The sequence below is a fragment of the Mytilus californianus genome, unplaced genomic scaffold, assembly GCF_021869535.1.
Source record: "Mytilus californianus isolate M0D057914Y unplaced genomic scaffold, xbMytCali1.0.p SCAF_38, whole genome shotgun sequence".
NCBI classification, from domain to species: Eukaryota; Metazoa; Mollusca; class Bivalvia; order Mytilida; family Mytilidae; genus Mytilus; species Mytilus californianus.
The window spans coordinates 758,613-775,083 of record NW_026262688.1 but is presented as its reverse complement, the minus strand read 5'-3'; the positions used below and the strand labels follow the sequence as shown (position 1 = coordinate 775,083).

The 16,471-nt window shown below is 33.9% G+C and overlaps 1 protein-coding gene across 1 annotated transcript; it reads left to right on the top strand.

Moving 5' to 3' along the window:
• Window positions 1-11,681: 11,681 nt before the first annotated feature.
• Window positions 11,682-15,426, top strand: LOC127736823 (uncharacterized). Its single transcript, XM_052247413.1, has 6 exons — window positions 11,682-11,735; window positions 12,059-12,235; window positions 12,462-12,638; window positions 13,266-13,510; window positions 14,543-14,705; window positions 15,355-15,426. Exons 1-5 carry the CDS (start codon window positions 11,682-11,684, stop codon window positions 14,598-14,600), a joined length of 711 nt encoding a protein of 236 aa, XP_052103373.1. The 3' UTR covers window positions 14,601-14,705; window positions 15,355-15,426.
• Window positions 15,427-16,471: the final 1,045 nt, after the last annotated feature.

The following is a 16,471-nucleotide window of genomic DNA, read 5'->3' as shown; positions in this document are numbered from 1 at the left end:
GATCACAATCCAAATTCAGACAGTATCAAGCTTGAATATTGTGTCCAAATTTGCCCCAACTGTTCAGGGTTCGACCTCTGCGGTCATATCAGGCTGCGCTCAGCGAAGCATTTTATTGGTTTATATCTCTGACAGTCAGGGGTACTACTTGTACAAGTAATCTTTATTTACTTGAAGAAGTAAATAAAATATACTTATACAAGTTAATTATATTGTTTGAATAATCTCCCCTTAATTTTCTAAAAAATTTACTTGTATAAGTAATTTTTTTTTACAATCCCACAAAAATTCTCAAGTTTGAGATGTAAAATCATGCCTTTAACAATTTTTCTCAGGTTAGCTCATAATTTTTGATAAGAGTTCAATGTTTCATCTCATTAATTCAACAAAGAAACTGATTGAGCAAAGATCTTAAGCATTTGCGCAAGGCCTTCAAAAATTGCTCCTTGGGGGCTTGTAAATGAGCAGTGTTCTAAAGATAACAGACGAAAAAGATTTTCATTGTCCATGAAATTACATTTAAATGAATAGTAAAGACATCTGCAAAGGACAGACAATTCAAAATTCTGTTAGAGCAAAGAAGTTCTAAGAATTCAAGAAAAGAAGATAGGATGACTTTTTTACTTGTATAAGTAAAAAAATCTGAATGTCTCTAAGGGACATAACTAGGCCAAAAAATAATTTACTTATACAAGTAAATAAAATACACTTGTATAAGTATCCTACAAATTTACTTATATATGTATATTATAATTACTTCTTCAAGTAAATAAAAATTACTTGTACAAGTAGTACCCCTGACTGTCTGAAACTAAAGCATTAAGCATGTTAAGAGCAAATTTGACATGCGGTAAAAATGTTCATCAGGTCAAGATCTATCTGCACTGAAATTATCAGACGCATCAGACAACCCCTTGTTGGGTTGCTGCCCCTGAATTGGTAATTTTAAGGAAATTTTGCAGTTTTTGGTTATTATCTTGAATATTATAATAGATAGAGATAAAATGTAAACAGCAAAATTGCTCAGTAAAGTTAGATCTACAAACAAGTCACCATCACCTAAACAGAGAATTTTGTCATGAATTCTTTTCTTGTCTTTAATGTTGTAGAGTGTCCTTTGTTTAATATGCACTGCAGCACATAGACCAAGGTGAATGACACAGGCTCTTTAGAGCCTCTAGTTTTACATACATGTAGCAAAGAAGCATACGATTTGAATCATTGTTTTAGAAGTTCAGGTAAAATCTGTTATTTACTTGTAAATTATCAGATGGATAATTTCCTTTAAAATCACATCTTATCCTTATACGCTTGGCGTTCAGCCAGAAGACGATCACACTCATTCATGATTTTAGGAAAGCACTCTGAAAGCAGACAATTATTTTTTCAGGTGTGGGCAGCATGTTTGTAGATTATCTGAAAGCTCATGTCTTGTTAACCTCATAATTATTTCAAATATTTCAATGAATGTAACTCGAGCTCAACTTTGGTCTATTATTTAGTTTTCATGTTTTTTTTTCAAGTCATGTCATTTATTTTTCAACCTGGACCGTTGAAATATTGAAGGCCCTACCGTAACCTGTAATTTGTTCACTTATTTGTTTTTCGGTCTATGAATCATCATAAATAACTGTCGATACATTGGCAATAAAATCACATCTCCTTGTCCCATAAAAAAAAGATAAAAAAATGTGTATATTTTATTTTTTTGATTTTAGGGTCCATCCTGTGATTGCGGTACCTTTTTGGTCACCATTTATGTGTTGCGTCTAAATATGAATTGTAACACTTTATAGTGACTGAACAGGTTGAAAAAATCCTCCTCAAGAAACAGAAAAAGAAGACACATTGGAACAGCACCATACTATTTAACATTCAAGCTAAGCTGCTTATAGATAGATCTATAGGGATAGTAAGGTTAGCTATCAATAGATTAAATAATAATGGGGATATATGAGTCATTCCACGGTAGTGGCTAAAAATAGACTTCTCATTTAAAACAAGTAAAAACTAAGTCTTTGGTCTATATTTAAGGTCATTTCGTAATGTCATGCTTTAAATAGCATATCAAAGAAATAAAAGAAGATATAATCTCGGTTGTTAATGTTTTTTTAAATATATTTTGAAACCAGTTTATGATGAAGTAGGGTAAAATAATCGGCCATTTTCTGGGACATCCTTGGTACGGTGTTTTCAATTATACACAAATACGTTATATTTGTATATTTATGTTTTATTGAGTAATCTATGGTGAAGTAGATGGTTTAAACCGTTATTATACGCGATTTTGTTGGAGAAAAATAAACAAAAAAGGTAAAAATATTGTTTTGAAATTAATGTAAACGATCGCTACTGTCGTGTCCACTGTCAAACCCAAAACTAATGGTCTCAGGATTTTTAATTGTAGGTGCCATGCATGAGCGATTATGTTTAAATGCACCAATTATGTCTTCTCTGTGTAAAATGTGAAAACAATAACATAAAGACGTTCCGTTGACACGTGATCGTAATTGAAATGCACCGGCTGACATTCGCGTCCAGTTTGTAACGATCATTCATTCACCTATATTTTCTTACTGCGCATCAGCAAAACCTCAATTTTTGTGTTAGTGACATAGCATGTGCACATGAATCATTGACGTGTACAAGCGGGGAACACAAATGGAATATGGCGGAGAATGGGTAGGTAACGTTTTTGTGTCCTGAAATTTAACGATCGACACAAGTAACGATCATTCACAGTTCTTTATTAATAGTTGAAGTATTGTATAATAATGCAAATATTTACCAGTCCTATGAAGAAGAAATGTATAAAGTCTATCGATATCCACGAACTTTATATTTCCCTTGGTTACAATAAAAAAATGTTTTTATATTATCATGCAAAAAGACACCGTTTTAAGAAACGATTGTTACATACGGACACTTAGATCTTGTGTCTCGGTAACAATCAAGCAAAATTGTGGAAAACACATAATTTTTAAAGCAAATATTAATGGTTAAATATACCACGGACTTTAATGTCACAAGTTTTCATTTGCATACATGCAAATACACTGCAACTATTGTAATGCCTACTAATGACAATACAGTCCCTATTTCTGTGATGATTGTAACATTGAGACACCAAATTATGTAGCGATTGTTACAAATTAGACACAAGAATTCAAAGTGATTGTAACATAGGGACACCAAAATTATGCGTCTCTGTAACAATCATGTTGAATTGCAGAAAAACATGTTTATTTTAGAAAATATTTATGTGCAGTAATGCCATCTTCATTTTAATGGACTTTAATGTCAATTTTTTTCATTTACATACTTGCAAAATGCTCTGTAAATATTGAAGTGACAATATAGTCACTATTTTTGTGATGATTGTAACATGGAGACGCCAGAATAAAACACAATTGTTACATTGAGACTCCAAAATTTTAAGTGATAGTTACACAGGGACACTAAAATCTTGAATTGCAGAAATAAACATGTTTATGTTAGACTTAATAAATATTATAATGCCATCTGCATTTCAAATGTCAAAAGTTTATTTTTGCATACTCCCAATGCACTGCCACTATTGTAATGATTATACTGGCATTTCTGTGATGATTGTAACATTGAGACACTAGTACACCTAAAGATTGTTACACATGGACACGAAGATTTTATATTTAAACAAAGATCTTGTTGCATTAAAGAAAATATTATATTTCAGGAAAAATTTATTGAAATAAACTTTGCGCAATAATATCCGATAAGACTAAAATGTAGTGTGATTGCCTGATACCGAAGAAACCACTTTAAATCCGGTATATTATATACGTTTCATATACTATACTTCCACTCTAAGAGTGGGGGCTATATTGCAATCACCTTGTATAAAAATCCGTCTGTTTGTCCATTTGCCTGTTAAATATTTTTGTCAAACACTACTTCAAATTAATGAGCGGAATGACCCATACTTGGCCACCAGCTTAACAGTGATGAGTTGTAATGTGTGAATATAAAAAAGAAGATGTGGTATGATTGCCAATGACACAACTCTCCACAAGAGACCAAAATAACTCGGAAATTAACAATTATAGGTAACCGTACGATCTTTAACAATGCGCAAAGCCCATACCGCGTAGTCAGCTTTAAAAGGCCCTGAAATGACAAATGTAAAACAATTCAATCGAAAAAACTAAAGGCCTTATTTATATAAAAAAACCAATATGTAACACATAAACAAACGACAACCACTGAATTACAGGCTCCTGAATTGGGACAATCACATACATACATAATGTGGTGGGGTTAAACATGTTAGCAGGATCCCAACCCTCCCCCTAACCTGGGACAGTGGTATAACAGTACAACATAAGACCGAACTATTAAAATCAGTATATGGATGCCTCATGTTACGAAGTTTCCGTCAGTCACATGTCTAATGTCCTTGACCTCATTTTCATGGTTCAGTGACTACTTGAAAAAAAAGTTAAGATTTTTTGTAATGTTAAATTCTCTTTTATTATAAGTAATAGGATAACTATATTTAGTATGTGCGTACCTTGCAAGGTCCTCATGCCCGTCAGACAGTTTTCACTTTACCTCGACCTCATTTCATGGATCAGTGAACAAGGTTAAGTTTTGGTGGTCAAGTCCATATCTCAGATACTATAAGCAATAGGTCTAGTATATTCGGTGTATGGAAGGACTATAAGGTGTACATGTCCAACTGGCAGGTGTCATCTGACCTTGACCTCATTTTCATGGTTTAGTGGTTAAAGTTAAGTTTTTGTGTTTTGGTCTGTTTTTCTTATACTGTATGCAATAGGTCTACTATATTTGGTGTATGGAATGATTGTAAGGTGTACATGTCTAGCTGGCAGGTGTCATCTGACCTTGACCTCATTTTCATGGTTCAGTGGTCAAAGTTAAGTTTTTGAGTTTTGGTCTTTTTTTCTAATACTATATGCAATAGTTCAACTATATTTGGTGTATGGAAATATTTTATGATCTATTTGTCAGTCACGCAGGTTTTTTTTACCTTGACCTTATTTTCAAGGTTCATTGCTCAGTGTTAAGTTTTTATACGACTGCAAAAAAATTCTTGTGGTTGTATATTGGTATGACGTTGGCGTCGTCGTCGTCGTCGTCGTCGTCGTTGTTGTCGTCGTCGTCCGAAGACACATTAGTTTTCGCACTCTTACTTTAGTTTAAGTGAATGGATCTCAATGAAATTTTACCATAAGGTTCAATACCACAAAAGGAAGGTTGGGATTGATTTTGGGGGTTATGGTACCAACAGTTAAGGAATTAGGGGCCAAAAAGGGGCCAAAAATAAGCATTTTTGTAATTTCCAGACATAACTTGTGTGTAAGTGTATGGATCTCTCTGACATTGTACCACAAGGTTCCATATCACAAAGGGAATGCTGGGATTTATTTTGGGGGTAATTGCCGCCAAATTTTAGGAATTAGGGGCCAAAAAGGGGCAAAAAACAAGCATTTTTCTAGTTTCATGACAATAACTTGTGTGTAAGTCTATGGATCTCTCTGAAATTGTATCACAAGGTTCCATATCACAAAGGGAATGCTGGGATTGATTTTGGGGGTAATTGCCTCCAAATTTTAGAAATTAGGGACCAAAAAGGGGCAAAAAACAAGCATTTTTCTAGTTTCATGACAATAACTTGTGTGTAAGTGTATGGATCTTTATGAAATTGTACTACAAGGTTCCATATCACACAGGGAAAGCTGGAATTGAGTTTCGGGGTAATTGCCCAAAAAGTTTAGGAATTAGGGGCCAAAAATAAGCATTTTTCTAGTTTTCAGACGAAAACTTGTGTTCAAGTGTATGGATCTCTCTGAAATTGTACTGCAAGGTACCATACCACAAAGGGAAGGCTGGGATTGATGTTGGGGGTAATTCCCTAAAAATTTTAGTAATTTGGGGCCATAAAAAGGCAAAAAAACAAGCATTTTTCTAGTTTCATGACAATTACTTGTGTGTAAGTGTATGGATCTTTATGAAATTGTACTGCAAGGTTCCATATCACAAAGGGAAAGCTGGGTTTGAGTTTGGGGGTAATTGCCCTAAACGTTTAGGAATTTGGGGCCAAAAAGGGGCCAAAAAACAAGCATTTTTCTAGTTTCCAGACAATAACTTGTGTTCAAGTGTATGGATCTTTCTGAAATTGTACTGCAAGGTACCATACCACAAAGGGAAGGCTGGGATTTATTTTGGGGGTAATTCTCTCAAAATTTTAGTAATTAGGGTCCATAAAAGGGCAAAAAAAACAAGCATTTTTCTAGTTTCAGGACAATAACTTGTGTGTAAGTGTATGGATCTTTATGAAATTGTACTGCAAGGTTCCATACCACAAAAGGAAAGCTGGGATTGAGTTTATGGGTGATGAATCATAAGGGGGTTCAAAAAATTTGGGGGGGGATTTTTTTTTCCTTTTTTTTCTTTAAAATTTACCATTTTAAATTGGTTATTTCTGATTTATATATAAAAAGCAAATAATAATGATATGGTTTGAATAGGTAAATTAAAATTTTTTAAGTTATTAGATCACTTTCATTCTGTGTCAGAAACCTATGCTGTGTCAAATATTTAATTACAATCCAAATTCAGTGCTGCATCAACCTTGAATGTTGTGTCCATACTTGCCCCAACTGTTCAGGGTTCGACCTCTGCGGTCGTATCAAGCTGCGCCCCAGCGGAGCATTTTATTGTGTTTTGGTCTGTTTTTCTTAAACTATAAGCAATAGGTCAACTATATTTGTTGTATGGAAGAAATGTTAGCTGTACATGCCTGCCTAGCATGGTTCATCTGACCTTGACCTCATTTTCATGGTTCATTGGTTAACTTAATGTTTAGTTTACTTGGTTAATGTTAAGTTTATGTGACAGTTGTAATAAAGCTTTATATTTAGGACTATCAACATAATATCAATGATTAGTAAAGAAGGCGAGACATTTCAGCGTGTGCACTCTTGTTTATCAGCTCATAGACATAATTTTGTCATGTGATCATGATTTACTCCGGTTTGAAATGGAATTAAGAATTAAATTATAAGAAATGACTGTAATATTTTTTCTGCCTATTCAAAATAAGATATAAAATGTGGTGCACACTTTAAATAACCCGCTACGCGGGTTATTCAGTGTGCACCACATTTTTTATGTTATTTCTTCATAGACAGAAAAAATATTACAGTCATTCCTTAAATACATTATCCTATGACATGGAATTATTCAATAAATTTTCATCTAATAGGTGTAATACCACCAAATCATAGTACGTCACATCCGGTTGCATACGAAAATAGGTCGAAAAAAAATATTCCCTTGAATTTGACAGTTGTAAGTTATTGATCCTACATTTCATTGCAGTAAAACATTTCTGGGTCATAAATATATATCTTGGGTATTTCAAAGCACCATTATTTTTTTATTTGGGGTTTCTATAGAATATTTTGTTAACTTGAGGTTACATGGTTACTAAAGCTTGTACACAGGTTAAAAAAGGGGGAAAATTTGATTGGTTAACTTCCAGTGATGGTTATTGTCTTATATGCAATGAAATGTTATGTGAATTTTTTTCTATAGTACTGGACAGGATAAAACTTTACTCATGCCAAGTATTTCTTTATTTGAAACAAAGATAAATTCTGCACATTTTTTTGAAAAGTGCAAATTTAACATAGACTAATAGGGGAAAATCAATGGTGGTATTACACCTAATAGCAAGTACATGTAAGGGCGAATAACCCTCAAAATTGACACTTAGCGGTAAATAACCTTTTCAGCCATTTGTTTTTGCACAATTATCTCCCCCATAAAGATTATTTGACATCACATTTTCAGTCATGGTTCATTGACTTTGAAAATTTTTCAATAGTTTTCATGTTTAAATGTTGCTGTTTTAATTTAAACAATTGCATTAAACTATCAAAATTGCATATAGGCGAGACATATCCCTGTGTCAACAGTTTATTACATTATCACATTTCTAAGTATAGTGAACCATAAAAATGAGATCAAAACCTTTATTTAACATACAATTTAGAAAGATCATACTATAAGGAACATGCACATACCAAGTTTGAAGTTGATACGACTTCAACATCATAATAAACAACTTTTACCAAAAACATCTGGGACAGACCAGAAAGCATAATGCCACTGTATTATTTCTTTCAGGTCGTTTTTACGCTTAAAGTTGAGGTCGCAAATGCGGCCACAGATCAGCAATGATGTCCAAACAAATACCATACATTTATCAGAATCTGCATCACAAAAAAAAAACTGCTGCACAAAGGTCAAAGAATTACAGGGACAAAATAAAACAAGACCCTGAAAAATATATTGCATACTTAGAAAGAGAAAAAGAACGAAATAGAAAATGGAGGGAAAATTGGTCTTCTGAACAAAAAATCAATCAGAGGGAAAAAACGAGGTTACGAGTACGTAAATGGGGAGAAGAAAGAAAACCAGAGGAAATTGTTAAATTAAAAAAAAAACCTAAACCAAAAACACGTGCACAAGTAAGTTCAGAAAGAGAATACTGGCAGAGAAAAAAAGAAGAACAACGAGCAAAGTACTCAAGCCAAAAGAGAAGAAGAATTAATGAAAAAAGGCGGTTGCAATACAAATTGAATAAATCCAAGAGCACAACTGAAAACCTAATGCCAGCTGAATCAACAGAAACTCACCAAGGGTATTCAACAAAGGAAGCAGAAAGAAAGGCTGTGTACAGAGCCTCGTTGCATCTACCTTCATCACCTGAAAAGTTTGCATCTGTAGTTGGGGGGTTGACTGCTAAGGCAACTCCAAGAAAAAGAGAAGCATTGACCAAACATGGCCTTTTACTGACACCAACAAAAAAAAAGACATCTTAGGATAAGCCAAGAAATAATCTGCAAGATGAAAGATGATTTGCATAAAACCAGAAAACATCGCACTAAGGAGGTTTTAAAGAAAAGAAGACTTTTAACTAGCTTCATACTTAAAGATGCTGAAAAGAGAAAGGCTGGCATTTCTTGGAAATTTGCAGTTAAATGTTCAAAACTTAAAGATGTATGGGAAGAAGATTCTGAAACACCAAAAAGAAGTGATGCTTAGACAGAAGATACAATTGACAAGATAGAAAAATTCTACAAAGATTTTGACACTGTATGTCTGCCGGATAAAAAACAGGCATCATTGAAATCTGAAGAACCAAAAAGAATCTTGCAGAGCAGTTTAAGGGACAACTACAATGAATTCCTTAAAGAAAACCAAGAATGTACATTAAATTTTTCCAAGTTCACTGCACTAAGACCCAAGACTGTACAGACTATGAGTAAATCTATTTTTAACAATTGTCTTTGTGAGTATTGTACAAATATTCAATATAAAGTAAAGGCACTAAATATTAAAGGAATTAACACCAGATATGACTTGTTAGCAAGAACTGTATGCCAAAAACCAGAAGGATCTAGATATTACAAAATTGAATGTGTTAAAAGGTTATGCAAATTATGTGGGGTAGATAAGTTTATTTCCCAGTTAGACTTGAACAAAAGGCATATTATACAATGGTATAAATGGGAAACGCAGACGTATATGCATGCAAATGAAAAAAAATCAAAGAAGGTTCTAAGTTTAAAGAAAGAGAGTGTCAATAATTTCCTTGAAGAGCTCAAAAAAGAATTACAGCCATTCAGTGCTCACTTAAATACTGCCTGGTGGCAACATGACCAATTCAGACATGTGACACAGAATTTGCCGTCTGATTGGACTGTTTTCTGTAGTGATTTTGCAGAAAATTACACATGTATATACCAGGATGAAGCACAAAGTGCACATTGGTCTCATGACACAGTTACTCTTTTCAGCATTGTTGCCTACATCAGATGCAAATTCTGTAAGTTAGTCGTAACTCAAAGCATGATCTATGTGTCAGAAGACAAAAAACATGACTTTCATTATGTTCAACATTGTATTTCATTGGCAAACGAGTATATACAAAGAGTTTATGAGATTAAATCTAAGAGGCAGATTCACTTCAGTGATGGAGCAGCATCACAGTTCAAGTCGAAAACCCCATTTGCAGATGCTCTTCACAGCAAATCAGACTTTGGTTTTCCTGTTGAGAAACACTTCTTTGGAAGCAGGCATGGTAAAGGACCATGTGATGGTGAATTCGGGGTTATTAAAAGAATTGTAACAAATGCTGTAAAAAACAGAAAAGCCATGGTGAAAAATGCAAGTGAATTCTTTGATTTTGCAGAGGCAAATTTAAGACGGCCAACACTAGACTCGCAGAATGAATGTTTCATTTTAGAAGAAATTTCTTCATAGTAAAGGAAGGTGATGTCAACAGAAAACGCCAAGAGAGGACCAATGTGAAGGCTGTTCCTGAAACCAGACAACTTCATTCTGTGAGGGCTTCCAATGATTCGGCTTCTCAAGAAAAGCGCACACTTAGCTGTTTTAGCTCAACATGCATACAAGGATCTGGTTCCTGTCATAATGTAGACATGGTAGAAGGTTGGATAAAAAAGACACAAAGAAGACAGTTGAACAAGAAAGACACCTCTAAAAAAAGTAAGAAAGTTGACAAGAAAAATGTCAAAGGTTTGTTTAAGGAAACTCCAAGAAAACAGTTGAGCAAGAAAAACCAAAGAGCAACTCGTTCAAATAGCCACAAAAAAGCAGACTCACAAGAAAGAACACAGGATTTACCAAAACAAAAAGAATTTAACAGACAAGACACAACAGTTGAAGAATTGCACTCTCTTGAAAATACCTCACCACAAATCAATGAACTATCAGTCAATATTGCAAGAGTGCAAGATAATAAGGACACTCTTTTTGAAGTTATATTACAAACTTTGAAGAGCTCTACTACAGTAGATGACATGATGATTAAAGGAACTGAACTCGCAAGTGTAATACCACATCTTAGGTGCAACAAAGATGAAGACATTTCTATTTCTGGAAGTGGGTTACATATTGACAAGTTCGGGATGGAACTGTTGCCGGATGATGTCAAGGAAGAAGGATATTTCCCTGCAAGTGTACTTGGTGATGGAAATTGCTTGCCTAGGTCTGCTAGTGTGATAATGTATGGAACAGAAAACAATCATACGGAACTACGTGCCAGAATTGCATTAGAACTGGCATGCTATTTGCCGCTGTATGTGGACCATACATATTTAAGGAGAGGTGAACAACTATCTGATAAAGAAGCGCTTGTTCTCCCAAAGTCTTACGTTATGTATTCAGAGCTGTATACACCTGGAGATATAATTACTTCATCTTTGATAGAAAGAACACTATTTGAAGAGATTAGGAAAGTATGCAGTGCAAATGAATTCATGGGAATTTGGCAGATTTTTGCACTTGCATCAGTTTTGGGAAGGCCTCTGCAATCAGTTTATCCAAATCGTGGAAATCCAAATGTGAGAAGAGATCTCAATCGATCAATCTTGCCAAGGGAAATGGAAAGCAACACACCTGCATATATCCTCTGGTCATCAAACAGAAATGATGAAATGACATATGCTCATTGGATTCCAAACCATTTCTGTCCAATTTTGAAGATGTCCATAAATGATGATGTCCTTGAATACAGTACTGACACTCTTGGAGATATAGACCTGGAAAACATCAGCGGGTTGTCTGAGCAGCTGGCTTCATGGGTCATGGATTTACTTAATGACAGTGATTCAGACGTCAGCAATAACCAATATAATATGGTAAATATTTCTATAATGTTAGATGTGTTCATGATCATACAGTAATGGACAATGATGGAGCAACTTTTTTTTAATAAGTTGTTTACTTTATTTAGCCTTTTTAACTTTATTGGATTCCAGCGTCACTGATGAGTCTTTTGTAGACGAAACGCGTGTCTGGCTAGATACAAAATTAATCCTTGTATCTATGATGAGATTTTTAAACAGTTAATGTATTGCTTTCACTTGGTACGTGGATTTGTTTTCACTTGATTATCACAGTGTGTAAGAATTATATGAATTATATGCTATTACATGCATTACAATTTCATGCTGTTTTTCAGGATGAGACCACAGCTGATCAACACTCCTCATTGGATAAACTGACAGATAACCAGTCCTCGATGACAGTTAAACCCATGGATGTCCAAACTTTTGCTTCAGTTCAACCGGAAGAGGCTCTGATGTCCAACTTGCAGGACAACAGTGAACAGAGCAACAATAGTATTGTTGTGTCTAAGGTATCTATATTTGTTATGTAAATTGCAGACCCAGACTTTGGGCATGATCATACAGTTATAATGGACAATGATGGAGCCACCCATTAAAAAAAATTTTAAATAAGCTGTTTAAGACCCATTAATGTATTGCTTTCATTTGGTACGTGGATCTTTTTTGTCTTGATGATGAAAGGTGTGCAAGAATTTTATGCCATTACATGCATTACAATTTCATGCTGTTTTTCAGGATGAGACCACAGCTGATCAACACTCCTTATTGGATAAACTGACAGATAACCAGTCCTCGATGACAGTTAAACCCATGGATGTCCAACCTTTTGCTTCAGTTCAACCGGAAGAGGCTCTGATGTCCAACTTGCAGGATAACAGTGAACAGAGCAACAATAGTATTGTTGTGTCTAAGGTATCTATATTTATTATGTAAATTGCAGACCCAGACTTTGGGCATGATCATACAGTTATAATGGACAATGATGGAGCCACCCATTAAAAAAAAATTAAATAAGCTGTTTTAGACCCATTAATGTATTGCTTTCATTTGGTACGTGGAACTTTTTTGTCTTGATGATGAAAGGTGTGCAAGAATTTTATGCCATTTCATGCATTACAATTTCATGCTGTTTTTCAGGATGAGACCACAGCTGATCAACACTCCTTATTGGATAAACTGACAGATAACCAGTCCTCGATGACAGTTAAACCCATGGATGTCCAACCTTTTGCTTCAGTTCAACCGGTAGAGGCTCTGATGTCCAACTTGCAGGATAACAGTGAACAGAGCAACAATAGTATTGTTGTGTCTAAGGTATCTATATTTATTATGTAAATTGCAGACCCAGACTTTGGGCATGATCATACAGTTATAATGGACAATGATGGAGCCACCCATTAAAAAAAAATTAAATAAGCTGTTTTAGACCCATTAATGTATTGCTTTCATTTGGTACGTGGAACTTTTTTGTCTTGATGATGAAAGGTGTGCAAGAATTTTATGCCATTACATGCATTACAATTTCATGCTGTTTTTCAGGATGAGACCACCACTGATCAACACTCCTTATTGGATAAACTGACAGATAACCAGTCCTTGATGACAGTTAAACCCATGGATGTCCAACCTTTTGCTTCAGTTCAACCGGAAGAGGCTCTGATGTCCAACTTGCAGGATAACAGTGAACAGAGGGACAATAGTATTGTACTGTTCCAAGAGAAGCCCTTATATGACCAGCTCTTAGTCTCTGAGCACTACACTAAAAGATGTAATGAGCAACAGAGGTAAGGAAAATATTAGTGATGAATAGACTTGTTGTTTTAATGTACATAAGACAATAACATTCAAAATCAAGGAGTAAACAACAGACATTTACAAACAGTTAAAGTAAGTAAGTAACAACACGAACTCCACTTAAAACTGGCAGTGAAATCAGGTGCTCTGGAAGGGTAGGTATTTCCTGCACCGTATAAGGCACCTGTTGTGTTATTTCTTTGTCCAGTCCTTTAATGATGGAAGGCTACTTGTGACTGAGGAAGAATACTAGATACAATTTCTGACACACTTTTGTCATAATGGCAGATCAGCTCATGATGGCTATGATAAAATTTCTTGAGTGCTGACTGTAATTCCTGTCCAAGTAATGTTTCTACATATGTCTGATAACCATGTATGCAACTGTTCATAAATTATTGAAGTTGACTTCAGATATCAGTGTAATTATTTGTTCATAATTCAGCTTCCAAATTTACTCAACTTTATATTTACATTGTATTAGGTATATGAGTGGCAATATTTGCTTATTGCCCAAGGGACAAAAACATACCCTGCTGTTGTAAGTATTGCAGTTTTGTTCAGTTTAAGTTAACGTTTTATTATGTTTTACTGTTATATTTTCTAGGATTGTTTTGCAGAAACTTCTAAATGTCTAATTAACCACTATTTTGTATCATACTTTTGTAAAAATTTTGAATTTCCAGAATTTTAATAAAGGGTTCTTGTATTCTAGATTGATCTTTAGTTCAAATAATTAGATATTATACATGTAGTAGGTTTTATAATTTCTATATAATTACATAAATTTCTAAAATGTAACTTTAAATTACACAATTTTAGAGGGATAAATAGTTAGTTTACACATATCATAATTATTTGTGATTGGGGTTTGCAACAACATCAGCTTACAGTTGTAATAAGCAGTTTCTTTAACTTTTTGCTGATCTGATGAAATTGAACTGTATGGTATCGATATATAAGTGGTTGTTATTTTTTATACCTTTTTGAACAATAAAAAAATCAATACTGTGTTGTTTTAGGTTGATGTGTGGCCCTATGTTTACTTCTATACCCACAAGAAGGAGGACTTGTGGATAAGTGCATCGATACGCCATTCCATAATATCATCAGAGGTGGTCAAACCAATAGACCCGCCAGATGTCTGTTTGATTGGAACTAGACGATTTATGTACAAATTCAAAGGTAGATATGAGATTATTTATTAAACATAGTTTACATTATCCAAAGATATAGATATAAAAAAAATACAGTGTTTAAACTCAGATCACCCTTTTACAAAGTAATTCAAGTCCGATGTTTGTGAGTGATAGGCCAAGTCCACACATACAAATAGAATAAGTCATAAATTATAATTCCAAAAAATGTTCAGTGATGACTCTGAATTATACCCTAAACTAAATTCAAGATGATCTATAACACATACATTGACATATATATTGAATGTGTAAATTTGTGTCCTGGCTGATACCAATTGAAACAAATACCTCAATTGAATGTAAATTTTTCGAGCCATTTGTTCACCAAGTATGTGGAAATTCATGTACATAATACATGTACATGTAGATAAAGTTATAAATCTTTCCAAGAACAACCAAGAAATATATACATTGTTTGTATTGTACAATGAAGGAATACATGTACCTTAACAGTTCAGATGTTCACACACACAGAGCAATGTTATTTTATTCATATAAATTTATTAATTTGGTTAAAATAGATATTTTGCCACACATGTATCATAGCAAAATGTAATATATATATATATGAATACTATAATGAAAAGTTCAGTTAATATCAAAAGTTAATGCTGTACCATTTTCCTCTTTTTCAGATCTTTGAACTTCAGGAATCTGTGCCAGAGAGTGTTCCAAGTTTTATGTCAAATAAAATATTTGGTTAACGTTTTTATGCTTGAGTTTTACTACTGAAAATTTATTCTTGATTCCCTGTGTTTACATCTCTTCATGGCTTTACTTAGTACTTATAATGTACATGTGTTCTGGGTAGCCCTTTAAAAATCAATTTTAAAACTGTATTAAAGATTCCATTTCACCGAAACTCCCTCCCAGCGGTTCCATGTTATTGACCAATGCGGAACAAGCAAATCACTGCCCACCTTAAATATATATGTTATTAACAATTAAGAAATTATGAACTGACATTTCATAAGAATCTAGACAACCAAAGCATGAGTAAAAAAGGGCAATCAATGGACAAAAGACATAACCAGGTGCAGGTAGTGGTTTTCTCTGGGCACTACGGCTTCCTCCAATAAAGACTGGCAGCAACAAAAAAGCCTAAATGCAGTGGTTAAAAGTGGTGTTAAACACAAAAAAACAATCAATCAATATAGCAAAAGAGATATTCTAGATAGATCTAGACATTAAAAAACTCAACACAGAAAAAAACAGACCCCCAATAGTGTATTGATCACTAAATTTACCCCTATGGTGTTTCAATGTATTAATTACTAAATTTATTCTTATGGTGTTTCAATGTGTAACAGACATTTGGTTCGCTCAAAATTTGTCCACATAACCTAGATTTAGACCGAAAAGAAAGATTTTTTGATGAGTTCTACACATTTATAGGTCAGTGGGTGCTTTCTACAAAACTCAAATGACTATTTGAACATACAACAGGTTCTATAATTGTACGGGGGCTGTTACATTACGATTGTTACATGGAATATTTAGACTTGTATTGAATTTCAACATCCTCTTGTTTAGTAGATGTTATATCTATTCTTTGTATAACTATTTTGATGGAGTTTCTATAAAATTCATTATCAAAATATAAGAAAACTTGACGCTTATTTTTTTTATTAGGATATTAGTTTTTGACACAATTTTTGGTGTCCATTGTAATGATCGTTACATTTTTTACAAATTTTCTTATTTTTCTATTCCATACTCATAAAAAAATAACTTTTCGTATATTTTTCACTA

Bases quoted from the DNA above. Each gene is read 5' to 3' on its own strand.
- LOC127736823 (XM_052247413.1), top strand. From the start codon at position 11,682: ATGGATTTACTTAATGACAGTGATTCAGACGTCAGCAATAACCAATAT. The intron at 11,736-12,058 runs GTAAATATTTCT...GCTGTTTTTCAG, and splicing joins GCAATAACCAATATAATATG to GATGAGACCACAGCTGATCA. The intron at 13,511-14,542 runs GTAAGGAAAATA...GTGTTGTTTTAG, and splicing joins AGATGTAATGAGCAACAGAG to GTTGATGTGTGGCCCTATGT.